Source organism: Epinephelus lanceolatus, chromosome 2 (genome assembly GCF_041903045.1).
Source record: "Epinephelus lanceolatus isolate andai-2023 chromosome 2, ASM4190304v1, whole genome shotgun sequence".
Classification (NCBI taxonomy): Eukaryota; Metazoa; Chordata; class Actinopteri; order Perciformes; family Serranidae; genus Epinephelus; species Epinephelus lanceolatus.
In genome coordinates, this window is record NC_135735.1 from 2,173,889 (window position 1) to 2,197,232 (window position 23,344).

General features: G+C 40.6%; 1 protein-coding gene across 7 annotated transcripts in view; it reads right to left on the reverse strand.

Annotated features, from left to right (window-relative positions):
• Positions 1 to 23,080, reverse strand: part of LOC144465090 (uncharacterized) — a 32,400-nt gene extending 9,320 nt beyond the window's left edge. For 2 of the 7 annotated variants that reach the window (XM_078173176.1, XM_078173170.1), the window contains exons 1-4: positions 22,950 to 23,080; positions 20,869 to 21,307; positions 18,373 to 18,448; positions 14,662 to 14,740 (exon numbers count right to left, since the gene is read on the reverse strand). In XM_078173176.1, coding sequence (XP_078029302.1) covers positions 14,662 to 14,740; positions 18,373 to 18,448; positions 20,869 to 21,264 — 551 coding nt within the window. In that variant the 5' untranslated portion in view covers positions 21,265 to 21,307; positions 22,950 to 23,080. Of the gene's footprint in view, positions 1 to 14,661; positions 14,741 to 18,372; positions 18,449 to 20,868; positions 21,308 to 22,749 lie in introns of all 7 variants that reach the window. The other 5 variants (XM_078173181.1, XM_078173168.1, XM_078173178.1 and 2 more) reach the window with 3 other exon arrangements.
• Between the last annotated feature and the right edge of the window lie 264 nt (positions 23,081 to 23,344).

Below are 23,344 nucleotides of genomic sequence, written 5' to 3' on the forward strand. Positions count from 1 at the left end.
TCTTTATCTGATGACATAGTTTCTCTAGATGGCATTGCTCTGGCCTCTAGCACTACCGTAAGAAACCTCGGAGTAATATTTGATCAAGATTTGTCTTTTAATTCTCATTTAAAACAAACCTCACGGACTGCATTTTTTCATCTGCGTAATATTGTGAAAATTAGGCCTATCCTGACCCGAAAAGATGCAGAAAAATTGGTCCACGCTTTTGTTACCTCTAGGCTGGATTACTGTAACTCTCTATTATCAGGTAGCTCTAGTAAGTCCTTAAAAACTCTCCAGCTAATTCAGAATGCAGCAGCACGTGTACTAACAGGAACTAAGAAACAAGATCATATTTCTCCTGTTTTAGCTTCTCTGCACTGGCTCCCTGTAAAATCCAGAATTGAATTTAAAATCCTACTGTTAACTTATAAAGCTCTAAATGGTCAAGCTCCGTCATATCTTAGAGAGCTCATAGTGCCATATTATCCCACCAGAACACTGCGCTCTGAGAACGCAGGGTTACTCGTGGTCCCTAAAGTCTCCAAAAGTAGATCAGGAGCCAGAGCCTTCAGCTATCAGGCTCCTCTCCTGTGGAATCATCTTCCTGTTACGGTCCGGGAGGCAGACACCGTCTCCACATTTAAGACTAGACTTAAGACTTTCCTCTTTGATAAAGCTTATAGTTAGGGCTGGCTCAGGCTTGCCCTGTACCAGCCCCTAGTTAGGCTGACTTAGGCCTAGTCTGCCGGAGGACCCCCCTATAATACACCGGGCACCTTCTCTCCTTCTCTCTCTCTCTCTCTCTCTCTCGTATTCTATTACTGCATCTTGCTAACTCGGCCATTCTGGATGTCACTAACTCGGCTTCTTCTCCGGAGCCTTTGTGCTCCACTGTCTCTCAGGTTAACCTGTATCGCAGCGGTGCCTGGATAGTGTGGATAGTGTGACGTGTGTGGTTGTGCTGCTGCCGTGGTCCTGCCAGATGCCTCCTGCTGCTGCTGCCATCATTAGTCATTAGTCATACTTCTACTGTTATTATACACATATGACTATTGTCACACATGTATACTGCCAGATATTAATACATACTTTCAACATATTGTACCACAGTAGCCAGAACTATAACTATAATATTATTACTTTCAATAATGTTGTTGTAAGCTACTGTCATTACCTGCATCTCTCTCTCTCTCTCTCTCTCTCTCTGTCTCTCTCTGTCTCATTGTGTCATGCGGATTACTGTTAATTTATTATGCTGATCTGTTCTGTACGACATCTATTGCACGTCTGTCCGTCCTGGAAGAGGGATCCCTCCTCAGTTGCTCTTCCTGAGGTTTCTACCGTTTTTTTCCCCATTAAAGGGTTTTTTTGGGGAGTTTTTCCTGATCAGCTGTGAGGGTCATAAGGACAGAGGGATGTCGTATGCTGTAAAGCCCTGTGAGGCAAATTGTGATTTGTGATATTGGGCTTTATAAATAAATTTGAATTGAAATTGAATTGAATATAGCGTGTTGAAAAATGCCATAGTATTGCATGTCGAAAAAAGTCAGTATAATGTGTTGAAAAATGTCATCGTATTGTATGTCAAAAAATGTCATAGTATAGTACGTTTAAAAAAAAAGCCATAGTATAGTATGTTGAAAAAAGTCATATTATAGCATGTCGAAAAATGTCATAGTATAGCAGGTCGAAAAATGTCAAAGTATAGTATGTCGAAAAAAGTCATAGTGTAGCATGTCGAAAAAAGTCATAGGATAACATGTTGAAAAATGTCATAAAAAATGCCATAGTATAGCATGTCGAAAAATGTCAAAGTATAGTATGTCGAAAAAAGTCATAGTGTAGCATGTCGAAAAATATCATAGTATAGCATGTTGAAAAATGCCATAGTATTGGATGTCGAAAAAAGTCATAGTATAGTATGTTGAAAAAAGTCATATTATAGCATGTCGAAAAATGTCACAGTATAGTATGTCGAAAAAAGTCATAGTATAGCATGTCGAAAAATATCATAGTATAGCATGTTGAAAAATGCCATAGTATTGCATGTCGAAAAAAGTCAGTATAATATGTTGAAAAATGTCATAGTATAGTACGTTAAAAAAAAAGCCATAGTATAGTATGTTGAAAAAAGTCATATTATAGCATGTCGAAACATGTCATAGTATAGCATGTCGAAAAAAGTCAGTGTAGCATGTCGAAAAAAGTCATAGGATAACATGTTGAAAAATGTCATAAAAAATGCCATAGTATAGCATGTCGAAAAATGTCAAAGTATGGTATGTCGAAAAAAGTCATAGTGTAGCATGTCGAAAAAAGTCATAGGATAACATGTTGAAAAATGTCATAAAAAATGTCATAGTATAGCATGTCGAAAAATGTCATAGTGTAGCATGTCGAAAAAAGTCATAGGATAACATGTTGAAAAATGTCATACAAAATGTCATAGTATAGCATGTTGAAAAATGTCAAAGTATAGTATGTCGAAAAAGTCATAGTGTAGCATGTCGAAAAAAGTCATAGGATAACATGTTGAAAAATGTCATAAAAAATGCCATAGTATAGCATGTCAAAAAATGTCAAAGTATAGTATGTCGAAAAAAGTCATAGTGTAGCATGTCGAAAAAAAATCATAGTGTAGCATGTGTAAAATGTCTTAAAAATGTCATAGTATGGTATGTCGAAAAATTGTGCAACAAATGAACCTAACAGAGACTTCACTTCCTCAGAAAGCTTAGAAGTGGAGAAGAGATGCTGCTGGCGGCTTTCAACCAGGCAACCACTGAGAGTGTCCATACTGCAATTTGGTGTGGTGTAGAGGCTGCATGGCTGCAGATAAAAAGGCTCTGCAAAGAGTCATCAAGTATGCAGAAAAGATCACCAGCTGTTTTCAAGTTATTTGTTGGAATGCATCACTTGAGTGTCACAAGTAATTTCCTTGTATTCTCATGAAATGACATTAAAGGCTTTCTATTCTACTTGATTCTGTTCTTATTATACTAACAAAGTCATAAAAAACACAATACGCCAAATGAGAAAAAAAAAGTATAAAAAAAAGAGTATAGTATGTCAAAACATGTCTTATTATAATGTCCCAAATAAGTAATAAAAATGTAATATAGTATGTCAAAATGTCATAAAAAAATTCAAAGTATATGATGAAAAATGTCATAGTATAGTATGTCAAAAAACTGTCAAGAGCATAGTTTGCTGAGAGCCATAGAATATGTCATAGTATAGTATGCCAAAAACGTCTGAAAAATGCCATAGCATAGCATGTCAAAAAAAGTCATAGTGTAGCATGTCGATAAAAAGCCATAGTATAGCATGTCCAAAAATGTCAAAGTATAGCATGTCCAAAAATATCACAGGGTAGAATGCCAAAAACGTCGGCAAAAATACTGTAGTATAGCGTGTCGAAAAATGTCGTAGCATAGTATGCCAAAACAGCCGTAAAATGTCATAGCATAGAATGCCAAGAATGTAGGAAAAATGCCATAGTATATAGCATGTCAAAAAAGTCATAGTATAGCATGTCCAAGAATGTCACAGTATTGTATGTCAAAAAAAGTAATAATATAGCATGTCAAAAAAAGTCATAGTATAGCATGTCGAAAAAAGTGATAGTATAGCATGTCGAAAAAAGTGATAATATAGCATGTCGTAAAATTTTATGGTATAGCATGTCGAAAAAAGTCATAGTATAGTATGTCGAAGAAATGTCATATTATAGCATGTCGAAAAAGGTCATAGTATAGTATGTCGAAAAAGTGATAATATAGCATGTCGAAAAAAGTCATAGTATATTGTGTCGAAAAAGGTCATGGTATAGCATGTCGAAAAAAGTCATAGTATATCATGTCGAAAAAGGTCATGGTATAGCATGTCAAAAAAAGTAGTATAGCATGTCGAAACAAGTCATGGTATAGCATGTCGAAAAAAGTCATGGTATAGTATATCGAAAAAGGTCATAGTATAGCATGTCGAAAAAGGTCATGGTATACTATAGTATAGTATAGTAGTGGTAGTATAGCATGTCGAAAAAAGTCATGGTATAGCATGTCAAAAAAGGTCATGGTATATAGTAGTCTAGTATAGTATAGTAGTGGTAACTCTCTATTATCAGGTAGCTCTAGTAAGTCCTTAAAAACTCTCCAGCTAACTCAGAATGCAGCAGCACGTGTACTAACAGGAACTAAGAAACAAGATCATATTTCTCCTGTTTTAGCTTCTCTGCACTGGCTCCCTGTAAAATCCAGAATTGAATTTAAAATCCTACTGTTAACTTATAAAGCTCTAAATGGTCAAGCTCCGTCATATCTTAGAGAGCTCATAGTGCCATATTATCCCACCAGAACACTGCGCTCTGAGAACGCAGGGTTACTCGTGGTCCCTAAAGTCTCCAAAAGTAGATCAGGAGCCAGAGCCTTCAGCTATCAGGCTCCTCTCCTGTGGAATCATCTTCCTGTTACGGTCCGGGAGGCAGACACCGTCTCCACATTTAAGACTAGACTTAAGACTTTCCTCTTTGATAAAGCTTATAGTTAGGGCTGGCTCAGGCTTGCCCTGTACCAGCCCCTAGTTAGGCTGACTTAGGCCTAGTCTGCCGGAGGACCCCCCTATAATACACCGGGCACCTTCTCTCCTTCTCTCTCTCTCTCTCGTATTCTATTACTGCATCTTGCTAACTCGGCCATTCTGGATGTCACTAACTCGGCTTCTTCTCCGGAGCCTTTGTGCTCCACTGTCTCTCAGATTAACTCATATCACAGCGGTGCCTGGACAGCGTGACGTGTGTGGTTGTGCTGCTGCCGTGGTCCTGCCAGATGCCTCCTGCTGCTGCTGCCATCATTAGTCATTAGTCATACTTCTACTGTTATTATACACATATGACTATTGTCACACATGTATACTGCCAGATATTAATACATACTTTCAACATATTGTACCACAGTAGCCAGAACTATAACTATAATATTATTACTTTCAATAATGTTGTTGTAAGCTACTGTCATTACCGTCTGTCCTGCATCTCTCTCTCTGTCTCTCTCTCTGTCTCATTGTGTCATGCGGATTACTGTTAATTTATTATGCTGATCTGTTCTGTACAACATCTATTGCACGTCTGTCCGTCCTGGAAGAGGGATCCCTCCTCAGTTGCTCTTCCTGAGGTTTCTACCGTTTTTTTTTCCCCATTAAAGGGTTTTTTTTGGGGGGGAGTTTTTCCTTATCCGCTGTGAGGGTCATAAGGACAGAGGGATGTCGTATGCTGTAAAGCCCTGTGAGGCAAATTGTGATTTGTGATATTGGGCTTTATAAATAAAATTGATTGATTGAATTGATGGTAGTATAGTATGTCGAAAAATGTTATATTATAGCATGTCGAAAAAGGTTATAGTACAGTATGTCGAAAATGTCATAGTATAGCATGTCGAAAAAAAGTCATGGTATAGTATGTCGAAAAATGTGATAATATAGCATGTCGAAAAAAGATATGGTATAACATGTCGAAAAAAGTCATGGTTTAGTATGGCAAAAAATGTCATAGTATAGCATGTCGAAAAATGTCATGGTATAGTACGTTGAAAAATGTGATAATATAGCATGTCGAAACAAGTGATAATATAGCATGTCGAAAAAAGATATGGTATAGTCGAAAAAGGTCATGGTATATAGTAGTATAGTATAGTATAGTAGTAGTAGTATAGCATGTCGAAAAAGGTCATGGTATATAGTAGTATAGTATAGTATAGTATAGTAGTGGCAGTATAGTATGCCAAAAAAAGTCATAGTATAGTATGTCGAAAAAGTTATAGTATAGCATGTCGAAAAAGGTCATGGTATATAGTAGTATAGTATAGTATAGTAGTGGTAGTATAGTATGTCAAAAAAAGTCATAGTATAGCATGTCGAAAAAGGTCATGGTATAGTATAGTATAGTATAGTATAGTAGTGGTAGTATAGTATGTCAAAAAAGTCATGGTATAGCATGTTGAAAAAAGTCATAGTATAGCATGTCGAAAAAGGTCATGGTATATAGTAGTATAGTATAGTATGTCAAAAAAAGTCATAGTATAGTATGTCGAAAAAGTCATAGTATAGCATGTCGAAAAAGGTCATGGTATATAGTAGTATAGTAGTATAGTATTGTATAGTATAGTATAGTATAGTAGTGGTAGTATAGCATGTCGAAAAAAGTCAGTATAGCATGTCGAAAAACGTCATGGTATATAGTAGTATAGTATAGTAGTGGTAGTATAGTATGTCAAAAAAAGTCATAGTATAGTATGTCGAAAAAGGTCATGGTATACAGTAGTATAGTAGTATAGTATTGTATAGTATAGTATAGTAGTGGTAGTATAGTATGTCGAAAAAATCATGGTATAGCATGTCGAAAAAAGTCATAGTATATAGTAGTATAGTATAGTATAGTATAGTATAGTAGTGGTAGTATAGTATGTCAAAAAAAGTCATAGTATAGTATGTCGAAAAAAGTGATAGTATAGTATGTTGAAAAATGTCACAGTATAGTCTGTCGAAAAACGTCATGGTATAGCATGTCGAAAAATGTCACAGTATAGTTTGTCGAAAAAAGTCAAAGGGTATTATGCCAAAAAAAGTCACAAAAAATGTCTTAGTATAGTATGCCAAAAACATTGTACAAAATTTCATAGTATAGCACGTCAAAAAATATAGTGTAGCATACATTATGTACATTATGCCAAAAAAGTTATAAAAAAAATACCATAGTATAATACGTCGAAAATTCTCATAGCAAAAAATTCCAAAAATTATCATAAAAAATGTCATAGTATAGAAAAGCACTGTAATTTTACTGTATTTTCTTATTATGTCTTTATTCATGTACTTGTTGTATAATTTTCCCTGCACCAGCTTAAAGGTCTCAGACGACGTTGACAAGATTTGGTGCACAGAACAATGTTGTTACATTTTAGAAGTGAATCAAATATGTTTTCATGAAATATGTTAGCGTAAAAGTAACCAAAGCTGTCGGATAAATGTGAGTTGAAAGTCCAAGCTTTGAATTGTGTTGATGAAGAAGTAAAAAATTACAAGGGAACGGATATACTCCAGTACAGTAGTTGAGTAAGAGTACTTAGTTACTATGTGCTGGCAGGTGAAGTGTCTCCAGCCTGAACGTGACATTTGAGGAGTTTGCAGCTGCAGATTACAGAGTCAGAGCCGCCCTGCAGCTCAGATGGCTTATGGATGTCTCGCCAATGGCCATTACATAAGCCTCATAAAGCCTCTGCCAACACATCGCCGCTGTGGCTTTATCTGATTGGTGGACAACATGAAACAGCACAAAGACTGAATAAATAAAAAGCCTGCGGGGGGAGACAGGAGGGGGACGGAGTGGGGGTGGACTGATCTGAGTGGATCTACATTCCTCTCTGTCTGTGTGATGCTATCTGACAGCCACATATGAGCATCACATGACGTGTGTGACGGAGGACGACAAGTAGAGCATGTTCAGGTCCACATGAGAAATGTGACCACACACACAGACACACACACACACACACACTGAGGCTGCAGCCCACACGTGGCAGCAGGAGAAGGACCTCGTTCCATTCACCGGCTATAAATAGAGCCGTAAGCCCTGGAGCAGCCCACCGAGGCCCCGCCCACTGCTCACAGCCACACACAGACACACACAGAAACAAACACACACACTAACACTTCAACAACATAGATAAACATCTGTACAATGTTAATACATCCCAACACAACACCAGTTGTAATAATTCTCGTCTTCATAAAATGTTTCCTGGGACGACACTCGCGATTATTTTCATTATTGACTCATCTGTAAACTGATTTTTTGTGTCTATTATATATTCGTCCATGAAATATAAGACAGAAATATAAGTCTTCACTTGTCTTGTTTTGTTGGACCGACAGTCGACAACACAGAGAGGTGTTTCTGTTATTTTGTCTACCTCATTTATATCAATAAACACAGGTACAATAACAGAAACATCTCTGTATAATGCAGTACAGGCAATAAGGTACTCATATCATATAGTTAAATAAAAGTAGTAATACCACAGTAAAACCCTGCATTCACTTGAGTTAAAGCACCGAAGTGTTACAGTAACATGTACCAGTACGTCCTAACTGTACTTGAGTAAATGTACCCAGTAACATTCCTCCACTGACACCACAGACGACCTCGTCCACAGTGACGGTTCAGTTAAACACAAACTGAACACTGTTTTCTTCAGGATGGTTTTACTGCAGAACTGTTTGGATCAGACTGCTTTGGTTTAAGCTCAGCGTACCTAATAAACTGGAAACTGAGAGTAACCATAGCCTGTGTAAAATAATGGACATGGCCACAGTGATGTCACCCACTGGTTTGTGGACTCAGCTTTGAGGCCTCGAGTTGGCATCTCAGCCATCGCCATCTTGGATTTGTGGAGCCAGAAGTGACCATATTTGGATGAGAGGGTGGAAATAACCGCATCATGAGCTGCTAGCTCAGTCAGCACGGTGCATTTACAACTATAGATAACTGTGATAATGCTAATGCTAATTTTGTTAGCAGAAAAAAACATAAATGTAACAAGTGAGTTATAAAAATTCAGCCTTGCACATTTGTCATTAATGTTGAAGATAGCTACAGAGACCTAAACTGTTTTGTACCAGGCTGTTGTTTTTTGTTTGTTTTTTTACATTTAAACATGGGGTCTGTGGGGACTGACTCACTCTTGGAGCCAGCCCCAAGTGGCCATTCAAAGAACTGCAGTTTTTGGCACTTTAGTGTACATCAAAGAAAAGCAGAAACTCAACACATTTAGGAGCTGGAACCAGACAGTGTTTTAGCGGGGTTTTTTTTTAAATGACTAAAATCACTGATCAATTATCATGACAATAGCGGCTAAGCCTAAACTAACTAACTGAAGCGCTTGCCTGACATAACTGACTGCTGCTCATCAGGTGAAACAAAGAGTCCACTTCTTCTTCTTCACTGATACATAATTTATTTGTCTGCTGTCTTCTTCAATGAAAAACTTGCAAACATGTATGACTCTGTTTCCATAAACCATTCAAAGGTACAAATTTCCACCATTAGATTGAGCAGTGTGCACCTGACTTGCCAACACCTGTCCCCCAGTGAACGGCTCCTAGCTACACTGACAGACACCCATGACAAAACAGTGACCCCTACAGGACTATTTCTTGTGCTGTACTGTTCCGGGTCATATTAGAAGGGTTATAATTCATATTTTTATATTAACATGTGTAATCACATAATTACTTGTACGTGACAGGAGTCGCTCATAGTGACACACTCAGTTTTTACCACCTGACTGCAATTTAGCGTCTTTCAGCTTGTTGTTTTTTTGTTCTTTTTTAACATCCCACCACTTCACTGTTTTGGTTGAGTCTCTTGGCTCTCATCGTCAGTGTTGTTTCCAGCAAACAAGCTGCCTCACACTACCAGACAGACACATTTAGAGACCAGCTGGTGAACACAGTGAAGCATTCAGCAGCTACAGACAGATATCTCCCTACGGTTTGGTGGAGACCAAAAACAGAGCTATCAGAGAGACAATTCATTAGTGACTGACACAAACACAAAGACTCCTAATTAATCATCATGATACGATACGATATGATGCGATACTGGATGTAGAAATAAGTTTGACGTCAAAAAATTTCTGATTTTATGAACTATTATAAATGGTCATTTTAACAGTTAATAAGACAAACGGGACTAAGAGACAACTTCTTTTTTAGATTCAATAGTGCATAAAAACTACACACAAAAGTTTAAATTTATTATTCTAATTATTAATTTATGGAACTGTTTAGAGACACATTTGACTTTGCATAACTTTAAATTAGTAGTTAATGAGTTACTCATGAGAATATGCTCAGTAAAAAGGATAGGTATGATGAGGTTACACCTTTTCACTCTTTGTTTTTTGGTTTTCCTTTTGTTTTTTATTTAAATGTCTTGATGTTATTTATTCTGTATTATGCGCATTTCTCTCAGAAAATTCTTAAGGACAGGAATAAAATGACCACTAACTAACTAGTCTGAGTGGGCGGAAGTTCGCTGCATAGATCAGCCTCTCATTGGGCAGAACGAGCCACCCACTGAAGTCCCGCCCTACCACCTCCAGTTGTCATAGTCGACAAACGTCCTTTACTAAATTTTGCGGTGTTTGATCTTGCGGGGATGTAGCTATTTTTCTGCCATGGTTCGTGTCCTGTAGATGATATTTTTGTGGGCGTGTTACACCAAAACCTGTTTCCCCCCGGCAATATTTTTGCAAGCGCACCGTTGCTGTGGCACCGCCCAGAACGATTGTGATTGGTTGAAAGAAATAAAAAAAAGCCAGGGCGTTTTTTTCTCCAATCTCAAAGTGAGAGTCGGCCCAGCCAGACCTTTCTTTTCTTGAGAAAGGTCTGGTGAGCGAGACTACTAACTAACTAACTAACAAACACTTGGCATCATTTGTTTCTTTTTCACAAGTATTTATTTCTTTATCTTCTCTCATAAAAGTGCGTGTTCACATATTTGTTTGCTTTTATCAGCTATAATATCACTACATTAAAAATTCTAATATATGTGTCACATTGGCAGAAATGGAAGAACTGACGTCTTGTTTCTGTACCTTTAAACATTCTCGTCCCATCTCACACATATAAACACAGCCTGTGTGTGAACTAAAGACATTTCTCACTCTTCACGAGCACAGTTTGACTTTATTTCTCTAAATATCTGCACTAACGTTGATATTTACAGCCTCTTACTGCCAATATCGCTGGACTTCACTGCCATGTTTTGCTGCCTGTGTCGATTTATTCTCAGTTACTGGAGCCTAAAAAACATCCAATTTGTTACGGTGGCGAATGAGATGAATATTTTATATTACTCATGGACCGCGGCATGTATGTGTGTTAAATCTGACATTACTGGGACAGATCTGAAGCCACCTACACTGCAGCGCCTCACGTGTGGTCCGGCTCAGTTTAACAGATGTTCATGTTACATTTACTGTAGTGTGCGTCAGAGCAGAAAGAGACTGTGAAAATGTTCAGTATGATGTTGTTAAAGGAAACAGCTGACCTCATCATGTCGAGACTGTAAACATCAGTGGTGGGAGAATTATTCAGATCCTTTACTGCAGTAAAAGTACTGATACCACACAGTAAATAAACTACACTAAGAGTTAAAGTCCTGAAGAACTGTTCCCTGCTGACAGTGTTTTATTCTCTGATGTTTTTGGATTCATATCACTGCTGCATTAATGTGTCATTTTCCTGCTGCAGATGTTTCAGGTTGAGCTCATTTTGACTCCTTTAATCTACAGCAATGCATCATATTCTATGCGATCATCATATGTCTGTAGCGTGTCTGTCCTGTGAGAAACACTCATCTCTAAAGAGTCAGAAAAACAGCCTGTTTTCAGCTCTGTGGCGACGACTGCCAGCTGATCCAAGAGGGTTGTTAAGAGTTTATTTAGGTTAAGAACATCAACACATCTGGAGACAGGAAGGGGATGAAAAACTGTGCTGGTTGACAGGAAGTGACCACCGTGAGACGGTGTATCATCTCTAGTCAACGACTCTCTGTGCTTCTGATCTGTAACGTTGACAGGAAGTGACCACCATGAGACGGCGTGTCATCTCTAGTCAACAACTCTCTGTTCTTCCGTTTTGATTTGCAGCTTTTCAGACTTATTTTGTGGCTGAATATAATTTGTAGCTTCTTAAAATCTGAATGAGGATAGTGATAGTGAGATACCGGAGCACCTGCTGCAGCAAGCCAACACGCCGTCTGCGGTCATTTTGACTTGACCAGCGGACTTCACTACAAGCTGATTGGCTGTTGAAACAGGTGACGTGGTTTAAAACCAGCCACCGGCCATTTGACCAGCTGAGTGTCAGGTGACATCATCAGCCGGCTTGAATCGAGCTCAGACTGGCCAGTTCACACCGCTGAGAACTCTTCTCTGCAACGTTCTAAAACGGTTTCATCTCGTCATGAATCTTTGGTCTGAACTGGGCTTAAAGGGAATGAGAGATGATGCTCTGACTGGCTGAAATCAAGTTACGCCCAAAACATGCCTATGACTAATTAGGGAACTAAATACAACCCCTTTGTCCCTATGCCTTACTTTGTGCCCAGATTATGCACCATTTAACTTGCAAAGTGTAGTTGAACACGCCCTTAATGCACTTTAAACCATGAGCTATAGATTGTTAAAACAGGGCCAAACATGGCGACCTCAGACGATCAATCGACGGGACTGAGTGGTGGAAAATGTGAATACATTTCTAAAACACATTTAGTTTTGCTTTTTTGTTGTTGTTGTTGTTTCACTGCTGTTGTTTGATGTTGCAGATCTTTTGCCAATAATTTAATTTGCTGAAATGATTCTCACTGCTGTTTGCTCTAATCTGCCCTTCGAGCCACATGGATGCAGTGAAGTGCGTCTGTTCGCTCCTGATAGAGTCATGAAAGCTGTAAATCACAGACAAGTGTATTAAATGACCTTCACATGTTTTCCTGTGATTGTCAAACACACTGTACTTTTCTACGAGACAAACTCCACCCGTCTGGCATCAAAGCCTGAGACGAGTGACGACAGCTGGACACAGCTCTGTAACGTTTGTGTATTCATCCTGTTTGAAGCTGTTGCAGTAATACTTCATGTGTGTGACGTTACTGGAGGTCGTACAAAGTCCAGGAGGAACTGATGACGCATGAAGGAATAAATTAGTGCATGAACACAAATCACATTAAAGTTTAGCACTTTTATGTTAGAATAAAAACATTCACGGCTCATTAAACACATTTCTGACTCCACTGTCTCTGAGATTAATGTTTCATTTTATTCATTTTGTGAACTCACAATAAATACTATCATAATGAATCACTGTAACATTTAACACTGGATTTTACATTTCGGTTTATTCTGATCTTTTAATTACATACAGTATAATCATAATTTGTCAGCGCTGGAGCGATAAAATCTTGGATCTATTTCCATCACTCTCCCTGCTGTTAACACACTCCATCAACCTTTAACAAGATGACAATGTGTATTATTAAAATAGGAACTTAAAATCAAACTATTTGCATCATAAAATTTTTGCTGACACTGAAAAGTATCACAGCCACCAAAGAAGAAATCAACTGTTTGACAAATTTGAAGATTCAAAAATTGATCTATTTTATTAAAGAATGTAATATTAGAAAAGTTCTTGAATGTCAGTGACCGCTAAGATTTAAAGAAACAACAATTCTCACAGTTTACATACAGACACAACCCCACTTTATCCTGTTAAAACAATCCTCACAACTTTAATTTTTATTAAAAACCCTTTTGATTCTTTTGATCTGTGGAGCCTTACAGACTGAAGGAATATGAATAACTTTCAGGGGAATCAAGCAATGGACATATAATTTGAGGTAGCCAACAAACTGGTTTAATACACCCGAAGATCTTCTATAAAAACATGAAGTGCTTGGCAACCAGCCCAGGCCTCTAATTGAGACAAGGCTTTCAATTTAAGTTTTATGGTAGTTATACTGAAGCATAGTTAGACACATTTCCTTATTTTGAGAGGACAGATTTGTTTTTGTCCTCAAACTGCAGGAAAATATCAGTTTAACGAATCCGTTCTCACAAATCAAGTTTTGTTAAAGTTAAGTAAGGCTCGTCATATCAGTCGCTGGTAAATAGACGCGTGCAGCTCATTATTTTTCAACTAGCTCCACCTTTTCAGTCCTAACCCCCGCCACGCACATAGAATAGCACCGAGCACCAGGGCTGTGAATGCCTACCAAACCTTATACACTGTACGGAGACTGATGCACATGATGTGGAACCAAAGTTCACAAGTGTGAGCTCCACATGGAAACTTTTAGCCGTACACCGTTAACAACATGTGATGAGGTTAGCCTAACAAGCACACTGGCTGTTAGTCAGTCACACTATGGAGAGCACACAAGGTCACCTGAACACAAGTGGAGAGCGAAGACATAGCGCTGTCCTCACCAGTGTCTAACATGCATCTCCAGCTGACCATATGTTCAGATTTTGTTACTGCCTACGTCACGCCAGACGGTGAAAGGGCCCCGTCACAGTTATTATGTCCACACTCTTGCTAGCTGCTCATTAGCATGCTAGTCACGTTAGAGATTGTGTTGGTACAACTGGTCAGCAGAGTCCAACTTGTCTTAAAATGGGCACTTTACAACATCCTGCTCTGATGACACAGTCCTTGCAGGAACACTTCATTAGCCTTTACACAAAAGACACGTGGTCAAATGTGTCCTGGAGCAAGTGATTTTTTTTGTGATTGGATCACAACATGTCTCTGCAGTCGTGAACACTCGTATCACTTAGGATGCATGTTATCACCAGGTATAAACAGGCTCTTAGAGGCCTGAATGTGATGAAGGTGTTCTGTGAGTACAGAGATAACTGTGTAAGAAAAGGAGCTGTAAGTGTGTAATCACTGGAAACATTTCCATCTTACAAAACTATTTTATCTTAGAAAAGATCCTGACTGTTTTCAGTCAGACCTCTGATGTTCCTAACTGCTGTTTATCAGACATGTGGATGCAATCTACTCCACAGATCAGGACAGGAAAAGGTCAGACTCAAGTATTTCTAAGGTATTTACCCCATGTTTGGATTCTGAAGGACCCCCATTATTCTCTGGATACGGTCCATTGCGACGCTCTCCTGGAAACTGCTGAGACCTGCAGAGAGAAGAGGGAGGGAGATCTGTCATGGCAGCATGAGGAGGAGGAGGAGGAGGAGGAGGAGGCGGCAAATGGCCCAGCTGCCCTGACTCTATTCACGTCCACAGTTATGACCTCTGCTGTGACGTCATCAGCTCTGTTCTCTAAAGCCTGGACGATACCGAACCGAAACCAAGAGCATCATTACAGCTACTAACTCTGTCCTAACCTTCTGTAAAGCCTCCTGAAGGAGTCACATTAAACCACCACACTGACTGTACTCACATGACCTCAGAACACAGAACACCAGCATCATACTGCGAATGACCTGCAAACTGTGACATCATCAAAATGGTTTTAAACTACAATCACTGCCCTGTGTTTGTATGACTCCGCCCACCAGTCCACCCTGTGGTTGTATGACTCCGCCCACCATGTGGTTGTATAACTCCGCCCACCAGTCCACCATGTGGTTGTATGACTCCGCCCACCAGTCCACCCTGTGGTTGTATGACTCCGCCCACCATGTGGTTGTATAACTCCGCCCCCCAGTCCACCATGTGGTTGTATGACTCCGCCCACCAGTCCACCCTGTGGTTGTATGACTCCGCCCACCAGTCCAGTGTCTCTGACAGTCTCCATCCATGTCAGTGAAAACATGGATGCTTCACACACAGAAGATCTATACAATCTGTGATGATGTCACAGTCAAGCTGACCTTTGACCTTTTGACCTTCATTATTTTATCCTGTTAGACATTTGTGTCAAGTTTGGTCAGAATTAGTGAATGAATTCTTCAGTTATGGAGAAAAACATGTGATTTGTGAGGTCACACTGACCTTTGACCACAGAATTTGAATCAGTTTATTCTTCAGTCCAAGTGGACGTTTGTGCCAAGTTTGAAGAAATTCTCTCAAGATCCTCTTGAAATAATGCATTCAAGAAAATGAAACGAACAAGGTCACAGCAACCTTGATCTTTGACCCATGAACACCAGAATCTGGTCAGTTCATCCTCAAGTCTGAGTGAACGTTTACGGGCTGAGACCAGACCAGGTGGTTCGGCTTTCTTTCAATTTGGTCCAGCAAAAGTATTCAAGTGAAATCTAACGACTCACCCCACAACTGAGCCATTTATGAAGCTGTGGCTAAGAAATGAGAACGGCTACAACCAGATGTCAGTGTGGACACCTGAGACACGTGTTATTAACAGGTGTAACTGTCATCAGTTACCAAATCAAATCCAGATACGACCTGGATCTGAGACATTTTAATGTAGAGTGTAATCGGGGATCATCTTCCTTTTATCTGACTTCCTGGTTATGAGTTGTCAGTGCAGAGGCTCGATTTATAAAACGAAGATTGAATCAGAGTTTATTACACTTTAGGTGAACATTTAACTGACCTTATGATGTTGATTTGATATGAGACACATATTGTACTGTGGTCTGAGAGCATCATCTCTCACCGTCCACAGAAGAGGCGGTGAGGTGTGGTGCCAGAGTCTATTTAGAAATGTTATAACTCTCATGTTTGGCGCGGCGTGCAGGAAGCAGCGAAGCCGGCGCTCTGAAGCTCGAAACTCACCTCAGTAGTGAGAACAAACAGAGAGTCTTTGATGGGCGCTTTCATCTCTGAAGCAGTTTGAGTTTAAAAGGATGTTAAATGACTCGTGAGGCCTTTGATCCTTTTTGTTGTTGTGCAGCTGTAACGCTGAGTCTCTGCCTCCCTCAGGATTTCACTGTCCACATTCAGCTTTCATTATTCCTAAATGAACACGAATTAATCAGCGAATCAAAGGAATATAATACTGTCATTTAGCATCAGAAGCTTTTCATGACTCTCATTGTTCTCTGATGAATGCTGGATCTTAATTAGATATATTATAATGATGACATTTATATTAATAATCTTCAATCATCTATGTGCAGACTAAAAGAAATAATGGAGGAATGGGCAGTAAAACCACAGAGAGGCGGTGTTTTGATCCCAGAAGTTTATCTACAACTAAAACAGGAAGTCAGGATAAATCTGATAAAGAAAAATTATTATTATTATTATTGTTATTATGGGCTGATGAACAGGAGATTGTTAATATACAGGGGGGTGTTTACAGGCCGACTGGAATTCATTCATGATAATGCTTAAAATAAAACATTTCACTGCAGACAAAAGGAAATTTTGATACAAAAATGTGTGAACAATAAGAAAATATCTCACACACTCTGTCTCACTCACTGCTGAAATATGTGATCATGTTTCACTCTGTCGGACCTTCATCAGGTTTATGAAAGCGTCATGGGATATGATTCAACCAATGAAACCTTGTAATCAAACTAAAAAATGCTTTCCCAGAGGAAAATGCATGTGAATGCTGAAATGAATTCAAAATCATGGCTGAAAATGCAGAAATAGTAGTAATAATAGAAGTAGGTACTAGTTGTAGTAGTAGCAGCCATAGTAGTAACAGTAGTGCAGTATTAGTAGTGGTTACAGTGGTAGTAGTAGAAGCTGTAGTTGTTATAGTAGTACTAGTAGCAGAAGTACTAGTAAGTAACTTGTAATAGTAACAGTTGTTGTAGCAGTAGCAGTGGTGGTATTAATAGCAATAGCAGTTGAAGTAGTGGCAGTAGTTGTAGTAGTAGAGGTAGTAGCACAAAGTTTGCAGAAGAAGTAGTGAACCCAACAAGGTGCAAAAATGGGGCGAACTAATAAGAGAACAGATCTGAATATCAGTAGAGTGGCAGCTGAAGCATTCACACTAATAAATATTTCAGTAGTAAGTGAGACAATGTGTGGAGTTCTTCTCATTGTTTTAAAGGCTGCACTTTCTCCCAACGCACCTGTCACACCTTCAGGTGTAAAAAATCTGTGCAAAAACAAAACTGATCTACTGCCAGGTGTTGTGTTTTTATTTTTCAAAAGTCAGTAGCCGCAGACTCATGCGGCTGTGATCATGTTCATTACACAGCAGGAAAAAAAATAATTTAACAGACACTTTTCTTAGACTTTGCAAGGTCACAAAGAGCATGACCTTTGAGGACCAAATTTGAATCAGTTCATTATTAAGTCCAAGAGGACGTTTGTGCCAGTTAAGAAGAAATTCCTTCAAGACTTTCTTGATATATTGCGTTCACCAGACTGAGACAGACACGGTCACACTGACCTTTGACCACCAAAAACTCATCAGTTCATTGTTGAGTCCAAGTGGATGTTTGTGCCAAATTTGGAGAAACAGCCATGACTATCGCCAGCACGGACGCATAAAAGCCATGATGGTGATGACATCATGACAGCGGTAGCGTGACTGCAGTATTGCAGTGATGCGTTCATGGTCACGGCCCTAGTCTGACACATGCAGGATCACCACCATCATTACGACTCATCCTCTGTGGAACATGAACGTCTGGATCAAATTTCAGCTGATCAGATATTTAACTCTGAACCAAAGTGTTGGACCGACTGACTTCACCACAGCAGTAAAATATTCTGTCAGCCACCTGCCGTCTGATTCAGGAGAACATCCAGAGACATGCTTTTATAACCACTCCACTTCTACATGAACCATCCTGACACATTTATCTTTAGCAGTGTGATGTGCACAGAGCAGCGTGTTCATTAACAAACCCACAGGAGGGATTAGACACTTACGTTCAGAGTACCTGCCTGATCTCAGGCCCCGCAGGATGGACGACAGAGGCTGGATGTAGCACTGCAGCTTGGCGCACTGTGAGGAACAGATAAGTGAGTTAGCATTCATGCTATCAGAGCCGCAGCGTGCAAAGTGCTTTCTAATAGCTACTAAAGTGTACCCATCCACAGCCGAGCTCTGCTTATTGCTTTCCTAAAATAAGTAACATAATCACCAAGACCTCAGTTAATGTAATGACTCTGTGTGTGTGTGTGTGTGTGTCAGTGTGTATTGCTGCACATGATTTACAGCTTCTCTGAATTTCTCCTATTTCTCATATTGTCAGTAACGTATTGATCGACAGCTAAGTGACTGATAACACATTTACAAGTGTCCCCGTTTGGTGCCATTAGTGTGTGTTAACACTGAAGGTAAGTGTCCGCAGGCGCTTCAGTAAGAGGCTGCCATTAACAGCTGACACGAGCTAATGGAGAAACTGATTGCAATCGACAGCTTCACACGTGGCTCGCCGAGCTGAGCGCCGTCGCCTTCAGATGGATACATGAGCCGAGGCAGCAGCAGATGAAAACTGGCACCATGAGATCCTCTTACACTGTTTGATATCAGCGGGTGGAGTTTGATGCCTCCCTGCAGCCACTCTGGAGTTCACTTTTAGGGTGCAAACACTTTGTCCTCAACCGTCCTGCTCCTTATGTTTCTGTTACTGATTTCTGACAACACATTTCTGACAGCAGCTGGTGGAGAGATACAAGATGGAAGAACAAGTTGTGACCATCGTGTAGCTGCATTGTACTCTGCTGTGATCACAGAAGCTGCTTTCTGTGCCTCCTCTCTCTGCATTAAACACTATATGGCCAAAAATATGTGGACACCCCTGCTCTGTCCTGCAGTTCTGGTCTCTGTGTGTTTGCTGTGGTTCAGGTTATCGTCCTCACCTCTGTTTGACTGGAATCTTTATGCTACAGCCCCAAGCAAAGGAGTGCATGGATCTCATAGTCTTGTTCATGAGTGAGTGTAAAATGAAGCTTGAGATGGACAGGCAGTTTGGCACGGCATCAGCAGGGATGCAGGTGCTGCAATGTCCACTTGAGGCTGGCTCCAAAAGGGAGTCACTTCCCACAGACTGCTGCGGTCTCCATAGCTAATTTCAACATTCATGACAACTGTACAGGGGCTGAATTTTTATATAACTCAACCATTTACGTTTTATTAAGGACCAAAGTCACATGTATTTAAAAGCAGGGCTGCTTGAGTGACAGGCGGTCTGTGAGGGATCTCCACAGTCTATGAGTCAGAGCCACCTCAAAGCGGGAGTCCACAATCCAGTGGGTGACGTCACGCCAGGTCACTTTTAGCCAGATTATGTAACCTTTGCTGAACAATGTCTGTAAGTGACGTTATGCTCATTAATTAAGCTTTTTGATTGTAAGGGAAATAACTTCTTATTTCCTCATTTAAAAGTGTCGTAATCTCACTTTACGTAGATGTTTATAGTCTCTTCACTCTTGGTAGCCACGATCTTAAATCTGGGAGAGTGAGGGTGTTATTAGCACCACAGACTGTCCACACACTTTTGGCCGTGTATTAATGTAGGTGATCATTGATGCCAAACAGCAGCTATAAAGAGAAGCCTTCACTGTTTGATCAGGAAGCGATAAGCTGAGGGACTGACGCCACACCTGAGTCTCATCACTGAAACTTTCTCTGGCACCTAAATTTTACCTTCATGGCAGATATCTGAATTTTGGTTTTCTAAAGCAGTACAGTCACAACAGCAAAAGATCATGTTTAGTGATACAGAGTGTGTGAAAGACATCAGCCCTCACTCAGTACGTTTACATGCACACTAAAGTGAAGCTACAGTCCCAGCTGGACGAGGACATCTAACTGGCCTACTGTCCTTGTCCCAGTATACAAGCACGGGAGGGGAATCCATTTATTGAGCCAAGTATGTGCGACTCCTCTACGATAGGTGGAGATATGCCCCCTTTCAGCTTGTTAGTATTGGACCTTTTTCCTGTTGACCTATTATGTCACCGACCAAACAATGGACAAACAAGTTAGCTACGGTTAGCTAGCAGCTAACTGCTACCATGGTGGACAACTTTACAGCTCTGTACATTTGGTGCGTCCAAAAAGTCACGGCTCTGGATGTAGATTTCTCCATGTTGTTAGCGGCTTCTTCTTCTCTTACACATTTAATGCTATTGGACTTCCGGGTCAAAGCCCGGGGCGGAAACTGTGGAGCATGCTCAGAGCGCCTCGGCCAGTTTGGGTCTGATTGACTGTATACATGCAGGAGTCACATGATCTGGGTGTGTTAGTCCCACTGTGACACATTCACTGCAGGACCATTTCACTCACACTGACATGTTTACAGAGTAAAAAGTCCCTTTTTAGTCGTACTGACACAATAAATCCGTTTCCTCTGATGTCATGTAAACATACTGAGTGAAAGAGGTTTCAGAATAACTCTACAACAGGAAGCGTCTCACCTTGTGTGATAACAGTTCATGTTCAGTGTCTGGTTGAGTGTGTTCACAGAGTCTCTTCCTGGCTGCGTGATGCTTCGACTCCACAGAGAGCTGCTCACAAACAGAAGTAAATCCCTGAACTGGACTGACAGTTGACGTCTGCACGGCGGCTGGAGGGTCGACCTCACAGCTGCCTCCATCTTTACAGTCACAGCAGTCACTCCTCTTCCTCCTCCTCCTCTGGCTCAAGACAAAGCAGCTTGTAGGAGATTCCCTTAAGGATGAGGCTGATGATGATGATGGTGACAGTACTGGCGATTCCTCCACATGCTGAGGACTTAATCTCTTTGGGCTGTCGTAGTCGTCCTCATCGCTGGCGAGCCAGTCAATGGAGTAATCCGAGTCTGAGGTTGACATGATGAAGCTAGACGGTCAGCCAACAGAGAGCATCACGGACCTGCTGGAGAAACACACCACACACACACACACACCTCGCTGTTGACAGCATGTCAGAAGGTATCGTTTCATGTGTGTGTATCATGTCTCTATAGTCTGAAAACATTTTAACCTCTGAACCCCACTGACTTCAATCAAACCCACTGTATTTCATCTCAAACTCAACTGTAGATCCCAAACTTTAGGAAGGCACCAAACATGTCAGGCTGAACTTTGGAAAATGTGTGAAACATGGCAACGAGACATCTGAATATTTCTATCTGATTCATTTGTGTTGGTTGTTATAAGCTGAAGACCTACATGTAAACATCAATAAAATAAAAATGAAGGATTCAGTATTCCTCCAAAGTGGAAACAGCATTTAGACCAGAGCTGTTATTTTCATTATTGAATAATCTGACGGTGATCTGTTTGGTTATTTTATTATTTCACTGGTTAATCATTGGTCTATAAAATATAAAAAATTAGTAATAAAAATGTCTGTCACAATTTCCCAGAACCAAAGTTTGTCTTCAGATGTCTCACTGTGTCCAAACAACCATCCAAAACTCCAAAGATACTCACTTTACTGTGGCATAAAACTAAAAAATATTCACATGAAAGCAGCTCATACCAGGGTTGAAATTAACTTTATTATCCATCTGCCACTGTGGCTGATGAATCCAGAATCTATCAGCCACTCGTTGTTTCTGTTGGCTGATGAGTGACGGAAATCAAGCAAAGAGACACTTGCTTATTTGACCAGCACTTGGCTGGTGGCTCACACCAGTTAACTCTTGGTATTTTGCTCAAACACAAATTAAAATGGCTACAGATTTTATGTGGATCATCAAATCTAACTGAACACTCAAACAAATACACAGAATGTGGGAAAAATAAATTAGGATGTACAGAAAACTTTTTTTCTGGGGCCCTGACAGGAAGTAGCAGAGGTTTGTGCTCGGGACACTTTGACTCATGGGCTCAGTATTTTTTCAATCCTCCTGCAGCTCTGGTGTCATCTGTTTAAATCCCAGTATAAACATGAATCCTGGCTCCTGCACTCAGAGCCTGCACCGACTCAACATACAGGCCAGTAGATTAAATAACCCTCCTCTGCCTCTTCCAAATGGGCAGGTCGTCCAACATTATGTAAGAAAAAGCATCCAAACACATGGACCTGTTTCCTCTCGCCTGTCAGTCCACATGCGCGCGCGCGCACACACACACACACACACGCTGCTGATACAAGTGAAGGAACTCTGCCTCAACACACACACACACACACACACACACACACACACACACACATTTATTCTCTGCACATGGAAACATTTACACACCAGCAGAGAACATTTAAAACATGCACTAATGAATAAATGCTTCAGGAAGTTGAGCAGCAGATGACACACACACACACACACACACACACACACACACACACACACACACACACACAAACCTGACCTGGATGTTCAGGAGCGGTGCAGAGCTGCGTGTCAAGCCGCAGACATCACCTCCAACCCGGCGTCAGTGTGCGCGCTGCAGCCTCTCTGCTCCTCGTTATTATCACAGTAAAATATCCTGATCCAGGTGAGCTGGCACAGCGAGGCGGTGTGTGTGTGTGTGTGTGTGTGTGTGTGTGTGAGCAGCAGACCGTCACTTACCAGAAGTACACCGTGTGTTTCCCGTCCGGTGAGTTAAGGACATGCAGCAGCAGCAGCAGACGGTGTGTGTGTGTGAGTATGTGTGTGTGCGCACCGACAGACCGAGCGGACTGATGATGGAGGGAAACCATGCAGGCAGCAGACGCAGGGAGGCGGGCGAGAGTCCCGTCCCATCCAGCCCGTGCAGCCTCTCCCTGGGCAACGTGTCCGGGAGGGGCGGGGCACAACCGTCTCCTGCCTCCGGTCTGGAGCTCCTCAACGCCGCTGCGCACACACACTGACGCACACGCACACGTGCGCGCAGACACACACACTAAAACGATGGTGGAAAAATAAATAAAAATTTTGCAAAAAAAGAAACACGCACGTGATCACGTCATGACGAAACAATGTGG